This window comes from Myodes glareolus, chromosome 23, assembly GCF_982192425.1.
Source record: "Myodes glareolus chromosome 23, mMyoGla1.1, whole genome shotgun sequence".
Taxonomy (NCBI): Eukaryota; Metazoa; Chordata; class Mammalia; order Rodentia; family Cricetidae; genus Myodes; species Myodes glareolus.
In genome coordinates, this window is record NC_142048.1 from 33,252,057 (window position 1) to 33,264,265 (window position 12,209).

The 12,209-nt window shown below is 38.4% G+C and overlaps 1 protein-coding gene across 2 annotated transcripts in view; it reads right to left on the minus strand.

The window, feature by feature from the left end:
* Positions 1–7,350: 7,350 nt before the first annotated feature.
* The window catches only part of Micu3 (mitochondrial calcium uptake 3), an 85,975-nt gene continuing 81,116 nt past the window's right edge, over positions 7,351–12,209 (minus strand). For both annotated transcript variants that reach the window (XM_048456616.3, XM_048456615.3), the window contains 2 exons: positions 12,099–12,167; positions 7,351–9,859 (listed from right to left, as the gene is read on the minus strand). In XM_048456616.3, coding sequence (XP_048312573.2) covers positions 12,099–12,167 — 69 coding nt within the window. In that variant the 3' untranslated portion in view covers positions 7,351–9,859. The remainder of the gene's footprint in view (positions 9,860–12,098; positions 12,168–12,209) is intronic.

Consider the following 12,209-nt stretch of genomic DNA (forward strand, 5'->3'; position numbering starts at 1 on the left):
TTCTACCTTGCTCCCCACATTCTGCCCTGCTGATTTCCATCTTAGCATTCCATCCAAGGACTTGGTACCCGGAAGGTGTTGGGGCTTTCCTATGTAGGGTTATTTTTTTCATGCTCTTCCACATGCACAACTACTAAGTAACTTTGAATTCTGGCCTCATTTTTCTGCCACCCCAGCATTTTTTCCTCCTTTGAGTTCTTACTACCTACAATGTACAGAAGAGCATAAATCCATAATGAACCTAGAGGTGGATATAGTTCTTCTTTCTCTCAAGTGAGAAACAAAACCCCAAGCTAGGTATTGTGCGATGTTGCAGTGATGTGCGGTGGAAGATCCATTTGATACCCGTTACTTGGCATACTCACCTGTGTGATTTCAATTTCTGCTCTATTTTTATTTTCTAGAAATTCTACCTACTAACTGTACTTACGTAATTCCTAGTATTTTTTAAAAAATACTCTCTGCATTTACATGGTTTATTTCACATATATCTGATGTGGGATGTCCTTCTGCATATGGGTTGCTTTTATTGGTTAATAGAGAAGCTGCTTCGGCCTATGGCAGGGCAGAATAAAGCAAGGCAGGAAATCCAGACAAAGATATAGGTAGAGAGAAGGCTGAGTCAAAGAGATGCCATATAGCTGCTAAAGGAGAGAGACACAGCTGGAACTTTTTGCAGTGAGCCACAGCCTCATGGCTACACATAGATTAACAGAAATGGGTTAATTTAAGATGTAAGAGTTATCTAGGAATGTGCCTGAATCATTGGCCAAGCAGTGTTGTAATTAATATAGTCTCTGTGTAATTATTCAGGTCGGAATGGCCAGGAAATGAACAAGCAATCCCCATTTACATGTATCTCTTTTGTATTTTGTACTCTGTTCTAACATCTATATTCTCAGTGTCTAAATTCAATGCTGTTGTGCTGTTAATTTTTTTTTTCAAGACAAGGTTTCTCTGTGTAGCTTTGGAGCCTGTGCTGGAACTCACTCTGTGACCAGGCTGGGCTTGAACTCACAGAGATCCGCCTGCCTCTGCCTTCCAAGTGCTGGGATTAAAGGCGTGTGTCACCACGGCCTGGGCTGCTGTTAATTCTGATCCACAGTTGCTCACCTGTTTTGTATTTGTCAATCTTCTTAAAAAAGATTATTCTTGCAGCTGGAGAGGTGCCTCAACAGTAAGAGTTCTTGTTGCTTTTCCAGAGGGCCAAGGTTTTTTTTATGCCCCTTTCTAGCTTTTACAGGAACTGCATATACTTGCTGCATAGGCAATATACTCATATACATAAAATAAACATAAAATCTTTTTGAAAGAAGTTATGCTGTGGCTATGAGTGTAGCCCAGGTGTACTTGCCTAGCAAGCATGAAGTCTTAGGTTTAACACCCAGCAACACACATACACACACACACACACACACACGTACATGCACATGTTGCATCTGTAATCTATAAGAAACTCCCATTTTCTGCTTCAGTCACTTGTGTTTGTGCATGAGGCACACACATGCTTGTTCATACTTATCTCAGGATCCCTTAAGGTTTCGAACTCACTGAAGAAATCTCATTGCTGTTTCAAGCACATTATATCCATACAATTAGTAGAAAACTGTGGGTTCAAGCAAATTGTCCCCCCTTCCCAGATTGCAGGCTCACTCACTACTGTTCAAGTTCCAACTGCCACTGAATGCCTTTGCTCGGGCTGAGGCCCCTCTTCTGTACATTCTGGTTCCTGCTTGCTTATAGAAAGTTGAATTTTGAGCTATCTGGTTCCCACCAGTGACTACCTGAAGCTCACCTCCCAAGAGTTTTAAAATTTTTCTTTTTCTTTTTCTTTTTTTATGGAGAAAATATCCCTGTGTACTATAACTATTAGAACATATGATGCATTTGGAGTCCACATACTATGGATAGGAATTCAGCTTCGCTTCTGAAACTGCATGTGTTTGGGAGCAAAAACACATGCGTTCATTTTCTGCCTAGCAGAGTGAGTATCAGAAGCAGAAACTGAGTTGTTAGCATAAGCAATTTAGCATTTGTTTGTTTCCTAATTTATTTCTCAGTCCAAATACAAGCTGAACAGGCTGCATGGACTGAGCGGCTGTATATTTTAGAAACACACACGTGACAAATGGGGGCTGACATTTGGCTATGCTTTAATAGGCTGAACAACTAGCAAATCCTATTCTTTTATTTGTTCCTTTTGCACTAAGCCCTGACATCACCTTCTCCTCTTTCTGAAATTCACTTGCTTAGCAGGCACAATGCAGTTTTGATGTGCAATCTGATTTCAAAAGGATCTTTGAGACAGCTAATCTTCTGTACACTCGCTGTAATTAAATATTACGGCACAAACGGTACATAAGATACCTGCTTTCTTGAGAACTTCTCAGGACCAAAGAGCAATGACATAAAAAAGTATAGATTTCATGGCACTTATTTTTCGGTTTTCAGCTTGAACTTTTAACTGGCATAGTACACCCAGAGCGATATACAGCACCGAGTGGCTAGTTTCATTGTCTTCCACTCTGCCCCGACTCTCATTTTACCTGGTCTAAAACCCGCTCTCATATTAATCTGTTTACCTTTACCTGCTTCGTCTACGTGCGTGCTTCAAGCTGCTCGTCTGGCGATAGTCTTAGAGAAGGGCCATCGTGAAGTACAGTCACCAGTAAGTGTCTTGCAAATAAATGTGATTAAAACTGTTCATCAAGTTGAGATGCTAAGCTTTGAAGACTATGCTTGTCTTGATGTACACACGTGAGTGAGCACATGGACTGCTCTTCCAGAGGGCTGAGGGTCGGTTCTCAGCACTCATGTTGGATGGCTCACAATTACCCGTAGCTCCAGCTTTAGGGGATCTGCTACCCTTTCCTGGAACCTGTGGGTACTCCCCCACATTCAGTAGTAATCACACATAAAATAAACCTTCACTTCCCGTGAAGTAAACACAAGGCTGGAGTGGTAGAGCTCAGTGTTTTCAAGCCGTTGGTGCTGTTGCAGAGGACCCGGGTTTGGCTCTCGGCATCCACGTGGTGACGCACAACTAAGTGGACCTCTAGTTCCATGGAATCTGATTCCAGTTCTTGGACTTCCAGGGCACCAGACACACATGCGGTGACATACATACTTATAGGTAAACAATCATACATACACAATAAAAAATAATAGATCTTTAAAAAAGTAAATGTGGTCATGTTAAAAATATTCAAAAATAGAAGCAGGGTGGTGGTGGCGCACGTCTTTAATCCCAGCACTCAGGTGGCAGAGACAGGCGGATCTCTGTGAGTTCGAGGCCAGCCTGGTCTACAGAGCAAGTTCCAGCACAGGCTCCAAAGCTGCAGAGAAATCCTGTTTTGAAAAACAAAAAAACAAATGAAAATTCAAAAATAGCAGCAACTCAATAATTATAAAAACAAAAGTTCAAATCTTCAAAGGCAACGATTTTTAAGTTTCTTATGCATATTTCCAGATACATTCAGAACATGGAGCTTAAATTGTCTATGTCCTTTTGGACACACATTTCTGCCATTCCTTGAAATGATACTAAAATAACAGAATAAAAACTGATTTTTTAAAAGTAATGTTTTCTTGTCCATGGTAATGGTAATACAGGGAAAGGATTTTGTAAATTTTAATTTCAGGAATGGACAGTGACTATTAGATAAAAAGAATGCCACTATTATAACAGCAGCAAACTCAGAGAGAGTAGATTCCCATAGTTCTGTTCCCCGAAGCTTGAGATGAAGGATCTTGGTATCATCAAAGCTTGTCTTATAAATACATGGTTGGCTGAAATGCTGTTTAGGAACCATTCAGATTTCAGAGTCCTCCTTTTCCTTCCTCCTCCTCCCTAACATACAGCAGAAGATAACCCCTCAGGATTCTGTACACAGATGGAAAAGTTCCAAGGAATAAAGGGGGGTTCAAGATCTCTCTCTCTCTCTCTCTCTCTCTCTCTCTCTCTCTCTCTCTATTCAGTTCTAACAAAATCAACGCGAAGCTTTGAACTAGCTGGCAGAATCCTTGCCAGAAAAAAGACCTGTCAGAGTTGATGGTAAAGGGCTTCATAGGCACACAGGCTGGCCAGAAGAACAGAAAGGCAAACCCATCCGTTAAAACCTCATCCTATCCACACACAGATTCCAATGTGTTGTAAAATACAAGAATACAGCGAAGATCTATTAGATACCGAACAAAAACCTGTAATATGAGAGGCCTAACACACAGATGCACAAAAAAGAGGCAATAAATGTAGAAGAAAAAGTCAAAGAAAGTAAAATTAGACAATTAGAAATAAGTAATGTACTATATGAAACAAAGACAGAAGACAAAAAATTTAGATCTTAAATGGTAGAATTAAAGAATGGATAAAGACAAGTTATCACAAGGAGACAGACGGCTAGTAGGGAAGAGAAGGTGACAGGGTGAGTACAGAAGGCGCGGTGTCTGAATAACAGGTATTTCAGGAAAAAACAGGCAGAGAAGACGAGAGGGGAGGACATTCTCAAAATACTTCAAAGCTGGTGCTGTGAGTCCATAGGTGAAACACTGCGGTGTCCAGCACCGCCAGCGGATAAAGACCTGGGTCAAAGTGCAGCAAGGAGAGCCTACACGAAGCGGGATTAGCAAAGACTGTGGTTTCCAAGGGGGAAGGAAAACAGGACAGGCATCTTGAGAATAACACTGAAAGCTGGAACCCAATGGGGTCATACTTTAACAATTTGGAGGGAGAGATGAAGTACGCCATTCTAGACTGGTATCTCTGGATAGATGATCCCCAAAGATCCTTCAAAGCCGGAGTAAGGGTGTTTTCAAAGCATGCAACTACAAAATTTCCCTTACTATGTGACTTTCCTCAGGGACAGTGGGACACTTTCCACTACAGAGAAAGCAAGCAGGGCGTGGCCTGGAGATGGTGAGTGGGTCACCCTCTAGGTGGGCCAGTGAGATGGAACCTGTCCGCAGGGATTTCCAGAATAACAAAGGCTTCCACGCTGCCAGAAGTGTTCAGATTCGTCAGCAGCACACACAGCTTTGGAGTGTGCTGAGTGACTTGAATCTTGAATGACTTAGTGACAGGTAAATGAGGGACATAAAATTTTTAGTAAAATGAAATGGAGAAAGTTACTAATTTTGACTAAGAATGAAACTTTATAGCTCTTTGGCTTTTAAAATATATACATACAATCCAGTGGTTCTCAACCTTCCTAATGCTGTAACCTTTTAATACAGTTCTTCATGTTGTGGTGACCCCTAACCATAAAATTATTTCCTTTGCTACCTCATAACTGCAATTTTGCTGCTGTCAGGAATCGTAATGTAAACATCTGTGTTTTCAGATGGTTGTAGGTGACCCCTGTGAAAGGGTCGTTCAACCCCCAAGGGTCATGACCTACAGGCTGAAAATCACTGACATAGTGAATACAACTGCAACACAGGACTGTGTCATGAGAACGTATGCTGAGCACAACAGTAGCACACATTTTAACCCCACTGTTCTCACAGAAACGTCTTGCAGATGGTGTCATGTCAACGCCATTAATGAACCTCCTACTGTTCTGTGACATGCCATGTCAATGGGACCACAGACTTGCGGACATAGATGATTATAAACTGTACGTGTATCCACTGGGACACTGTGGTCCAGAGGTAAAGTTCGGGGTAACAATTTTGTTTCCTTTAGAAAACTTCAGCAGCGCTGGTAAAGGGCACCAAACTGCCCCACGTACTCATGAGCACTACATTCTACAAAGCCATCTTTGCCATCTGGAACTCACGCGAAAACACATATCATATTTTACCTTTATGTGCACGTACTTAAAATTATTTTTCCTCTTAGTCTTAATTTTTTAAAAAAATCTTTTCCTATTCAGATCCCTTTTCCAGGTACCCTATTTCTCATTAGTATGTGTCCCTCTTGTCTTTCACAAAGTGGACAAAATTATCCTTGCAAGACAAATTTCATAGTAAGCTTTTTTATGTATTACAAGCATTGCATACTTACATATATAATGTTACAATTATAGGTATGTTCTTATTTTAAGATGTCAAAATACTTATAATATAAAGACAATTGATTACAAAGATGATATTTCACAGATCATAACATGGGAGAATAAGCCATTATTTTATAAGCTACTAAGAAGGTAAAACTGCTGTCCACCAAAGAAAAAGAAAATATACTTTATTATTTATGATTTTTATTTTATCTACTGAATAGCACACAATTCATAGCTTTACATCCTTTGGGAATACAAGCACTGCACTTCAAAAAACTGTTTACTTACTGACAGCAGAAGTGGGTTGAGGTGCGGTGACGCACACCCAAGTGTCAACAACTCAGGAGGCTGAGGTCAAAGAACTGCTTGAGTCAAGGCATTTGAATTCATTTGTGGTGATTTGAAAGAAAATGGTCCCCAAAGGGAGAGACACTACTAGGAGGTGTGGCCTTGTTGGAGTAGGTGTGGTTTTATTGGAGGACATGTGTCGCTGTGGAGGTGGGCTTTTAGGTCTCATATATGCTCAGGCCATGCCCAGTGAGACAGATCACTTCTTATTGCCTTTTGATCAAGATGCAGCCAGCACTATGTCAAAGGGAGTGGCACTATTAGGCAGTGTGGCCTTGTTGGAGTATATGTGGTCTTGCTGGAGGAAGTGTGTCATTGTGGAGGTGGGCTATGAGGGCTCATATAGGTTCAAGCCATGTCCAGTGAGACAGATCTCTTCCTGTTGTCTTCAAGTCAAGATGTAGAACTTAGCCAGCACTATGTACTGATGGTAGTGGACTAAACCTCTGAAAACGTAAGCCACCCTTTATAGGAGCTGGTGTGGTCATGGTGTCTCTGTACAGCAAAAGAAACCCTAACAAAAACACCATCCTTGGGTACAAAGTGAAACTGTTCAATTAAACTAAAACCAAACCAAAGTAAAACAGTAAAGAAAGATAACTAATAAATTTTTAAAATGTAATTTCTAGGTGTTCTTTTAATAAGATAACTCCTGTAAAATAGTAACACTAGCAACATGGACTAATGTAATTTTGGCTTTATTTTAAGCCATTTAAATGATTAATTCTTTGAAACAAAATAGACACTCTGTTAAGTCCCATGTAAACTTTATGAACATTTTTCTAGTGCGAACAATCATAGTTCTCTCTGAAGTACTCTGAGAAGGCTTCAAGGCTCTGCAGTTTACTTATGAACAGAGGTGCTATGAGTTCAATTTGACGGCATGTAATACTAGAGGAGTGGGTTTAAGAACAGTGGTAACCCATAAAAATCCCCCAGGTTAGGAAGTGATGTGTTCAGGAAGAGATTAGTTCGCTGGTACACACAGCAGCAGACTATAATGTTTCTTGGTTCAAAGGAGGTACATTTATTTTAAGATAATATAACAATGTAAGACACGTAGCTTTACAATTAAGATTTATAGTAAAACTCAGACTTTAAGCTAAAACAATTTATTATAAACTATTCTGAGAAGTACCTAGTATCATTTATCATGTAGACTTTCTTAGCATAACACTAAAATTCTATGTAAAATTTTTATAATTTGGAGAGGGAAATTTTGAAGCTACTGTATGTGCATTTAGTACATTATTTGCAAAACATTTAATATATTTCAATTGATGTAACCTAAACCCCAGGAAGATATTTCTATCTCCATTTTATAGACAAAAATGTTTAAAAGTGACACATAGGGAATAATTGTGATTCACTATTCTCTTATATTAATCAGAATATTTTATTCATTTCCATTTTTATATTATCTTGCCACCTTATAAATAGACCAATTCTCAATAAAGCAGTAAAGAATAGTGACTATGCTTATATTATGGGTGTTATTTCCTTGGAACAATGACAAGACTTATAAAGGATTTTTAAATAGGTTATTTAATTTTTAAATCATAGTAACAAGGTTTCTACTTATGTATAATAATATAACTTATAATCAAAGATTAATTTGTATGTTTTCAATCATTTTACATTCGTGTATTACCAAGAACATTCCAGGTGTGAGGCATGATAATATGAGTAGGTAGGTATCTCTGTCTAGACATCAAATGACTAAAATTTCAAAGTAGGTGTAATTAAACAAGTATACTATACTATATATGCCCATTTATATTTCTATATTGGTGCAATAAATAATACCAGACTAAGAATGTGGAAAAGTCTAAAAAACACAAAATCAATACTAATAACACCAAAATAACATTACTTTTAATAAATAGGCTGATGTAGATCAATTTCACATTCAATAACTTAGAAAAATAAAGCCAGTGTTTCCTATTTTCATATGCAAATGCAAAGAAATGGTTGGAGTGTATGCAATTTATACTAAATATGTCTTATGGAAGAAGATGAATGAACCTATTAATATTTTAGATATTAGATTAATAACATATAATACATGCAATATATAAATATATTAACTTAAACTCATTGCTTTATTTTATAATACCTTGTATAAACCAATTTTATCAGGTAGCCAAAGTTATATTAAGTATCCTAAAATTCTTTTTCAATGTAAAAATCTAGGATTTTGTTTTCCTCTTTCCCTCTTTTATTTCATTCTTTTTCTTCTTCTTCTTCTTTTTTTTTTTTACTTGTAGTGTTGGGACCTAAGCCCGAGGCCTCACACACGGCAGGCAAGCACTCTGCCACTGAGCGACTTATTTCCCCAGCATCTCTATTTTGGCAGGGTTCTTCTAAGCAGCCCAAATGCCTCAAGCTTGTATTACAGCCCAGGCAGGCCTTGAGCTGTAACCCTCCTGGCCAGTCTCTTAAGTGGGGTTTTTCAATAGAAAGTTTTATTTTCCCTTTTAAGACATATTGTTTTGATGTAATGAATTATAGAATTCATCACTAATGGCTGTTTGGATCAATTTTGCATGTGGTCCTTTTGCAAGAAACAAAAAGATTATCTTCTACCTAGTAAATATACATCAATCTTCTAAACCATTTATATTAGCTTTGATGCTACAGACATATATTACAATATCCAATATATTCCTAATATTATTTCTACATATTGTACTTGCAATTAGGAGCACGTTTTCCCCTGTGGTAATTACTACTACCACTGTGCTGACTCCTAACATCAGCATGTGATCACTAGGTTTTCTTTAAAAAAAAAAAGCTAAATTGCTTTTTAAATACCTGAAATCCTGTTGACCGTGGTACAAAAACAAAACAAAACACACAAATAGCAAAAACAAACAAAAATTTACACAAATCCAACAATGTATATTACATAAGTACTTTTAAAAGTTGAAAGTACAATGTAAACCATCATATTTAGTAAATTTTCACTTGTTTTCTGAAATTACTTCAGTGTGATTAAATACAAGGTAAATAACAGGTACTTATGAACATGTCTAGGGGCCCTAAGACAAATCAGAAGCAATATTCCTCGTCTGAAAACAGGTTCACAGCTCAAACCAGAAGGAAACGTGTTTCTGTTTTTAAGCCATCTATATCCTATCATTCATAACTTATTTTGAAATAAATGGCATTTCTAATAAATAAGTAATCTAAACAATTGTGAAGGGAATGAAAAAGTTCAGACTTCAGTCAATCGAGGTGCATGGTCAACTAATTACGTTTAGCATCTGCAGGAAGTTTTCTCTTGGTAGTACTAGGGGTCAAACCCAGGGCTACTGTTCGCAACTAGAAGGTTCAATCTTCCTTCGCTTTACACTGACAAACTCAGTTCCAGGAAAAAATATAATTTCATAATATTTCACCTTTCCCTTTATTTTCTGCATGCTCTGACTTCACACTTGGATCCATGCTCAGAAACTTGCTTCTTGCTTTGCACATAAATCATAATCCTTCAAACTTTGTTTTAAGAGGATCTAGTTAAAAACAAAACAAAACAAAACAAAATAAAATGCCAAACCAATATTTATGTAATTCAAGGTAATGACAATAATAAAAATTTTTACAAAATTTATATGAAGCAGTCATTAAAAACTAATTAAAACTGTCCACATGAAATATAAGAATCAAGTATTTAAAAACACTTTAGTTTAAACGTTTAAAAAGCTTTCTAAAATTGTATTTATTTTGTTTACTAATATGTGTGCATGGAGGCAGCACGCTAATGTGCCATGCTGTGCATATGGGAGTCTATTATTACCTGCCATCAAGTGGGTTCAAGTTGGCTGGCTTAGGGCCAAGTGCACTTATCCACTAAGACAAGTTCATGTTTTGTTAAGAAGCTTCTTTAGTAGTCGGTTTCAGAAAGGAACAGGATTGGGTAACCAGTTTGCACTATGGTTCTGTGCACTAACACGCTGTCAGTAGGATCTGTGGGATGCTATCACAAGTAAGACGGGGACACTAAACACAGGGATATAGAAACGCAACGGCACTAATTTGTCAGTGTGCTGTTCTTGTTTCGAAAGGCAATGCACAGTTCCTTAAAATAGAAGTATGGAAGACCCTGGGTAGCTAAGTCACAACAGCTACCTTAACAGATAAATAAGCCTGTGTGTCTCTTGAATCACTGCTTCCCAAACTGGATTCCATATACTAGACAGTAGATAGTTAGGCCTCCAAACTACCTCACAGAACACCCGTCACTGCAGTTCCTTTGTAGAAAGACAAAAACAAACAGTAGCACAGGGAGAGCTGATAGATTCTACGAGGACCATGGCACTCTGGCCATTTCTCTTACATTTCTCAGCTGACAAAGCCTGACGGTTGGTTAGTGCTGACGATTTGACAGAATCTCCTGGGAGACGTGTGAGGAGTTGTGTGGACTGCACAGTGTGCTGACTGGGATTCTGAACTGCATAAATGGGGCAGGGCAGTAAGCTGCAGCATGCAGCCACTGCTCTCTGCCCTCTAATGGTGGATGCGGTGTGCCCAGCAGCTTCCTGCCAGGACGGGGTGAGTCCCCTCAGATTAAGAGCCAGAGTAAGCCTTTTCTCCTTAAACTGCTTTTGTTGAAGTATTTTGTCACAGTCACATAAAATATAAAGACACAAAGCAACTTCCTTTTTTCTTCTTAAAAGCTGTTTACCATATGGAAGCACTTTGGGAAATATATAAAGAGCTTCAAGCTTGAGGGAAATAGTAAAAAATATACATAAGAACACATACTCATTTCTAAATGAGCAGCAAAACCTCCATCATGGGATCCTAACATGACTGACTAAAATTATACAGTTATTATTGATGTTTAAAAACAAAAAACAACCTTCTTTAGGAGATGAACAAATTTGAGATATTTCTCTGTTTCAAACAAAATTAGGAAAGACTTCCTGAATTACTCAGGGGTACAGCTGTGAAGGCCTATAGTCCATGTACTCTGAAAGCAGAAGTAGGAGGATCATGACTTTAAGACCACAAAAATCAAGAGCGAGGGATGTGAACCAGTGGCAGATCAGCTGCCTTGCATGCCCAAGGCCCTAGGTTTGATTCTCAGCAATGCAGTAGATGACAAGAAACATCCCTACTTGTGAGACCTGAAAGAAGGACAATCTTAGCACAGTGACACGCACCTAAACTGTCTTTAAAGGTAAAGCTGCCATTTTTGTGGCAACAATTTAGAACCATGCTCCCCAAACAGAGTAACACAAATTCCGTAGGTGCTAAAGCCCTTCTATTACACAGCACAGCTTAGATGTATCGTCCTGTGCCTGCACAGGTACAGAACTGCAAACTTAACATAAAAGCATCCTTCCTTCCGTTTTCCTTCTTTTCACTGAGCTTGGCTTAGAACTGGATATGCCGCTGAGGATGACTCTCCCGCTAATACCTCCAGCGTTGGGAAAAGAGGCATGCACCACTACACTTGGTTTATGTGATTTTGGAAATCAAACCCAGAGCCTCATGCATGCCAGGTGAGCATTCTACTAACTGAGCTATGTCCTCAGCTTTAAACCACGCCACTCTCATTGTCTACAAAATTGTAGGTGATCATTATATTTCTTTCAGCTATTTTCTTCTCTTGTGGAACATAGAACTTAACATGTGCTCTACCACTGAGCCCTAACCCTAATCCCTTCCCAGCTATTGCTTAGATGTCATAAAATATCTATTCTTAATTATTCCTGGGTAAATTAGAATAAACATAAGTTAACATACTTATCTGCTATGAAGTTCTTTTTTCAGGCAGGATTTGAAGGTTGGATATTTCTGAACTGTTTTATAGCCCTGTGGAATAGAAGATTACAAATGTCCTAATGAATGTGAGTG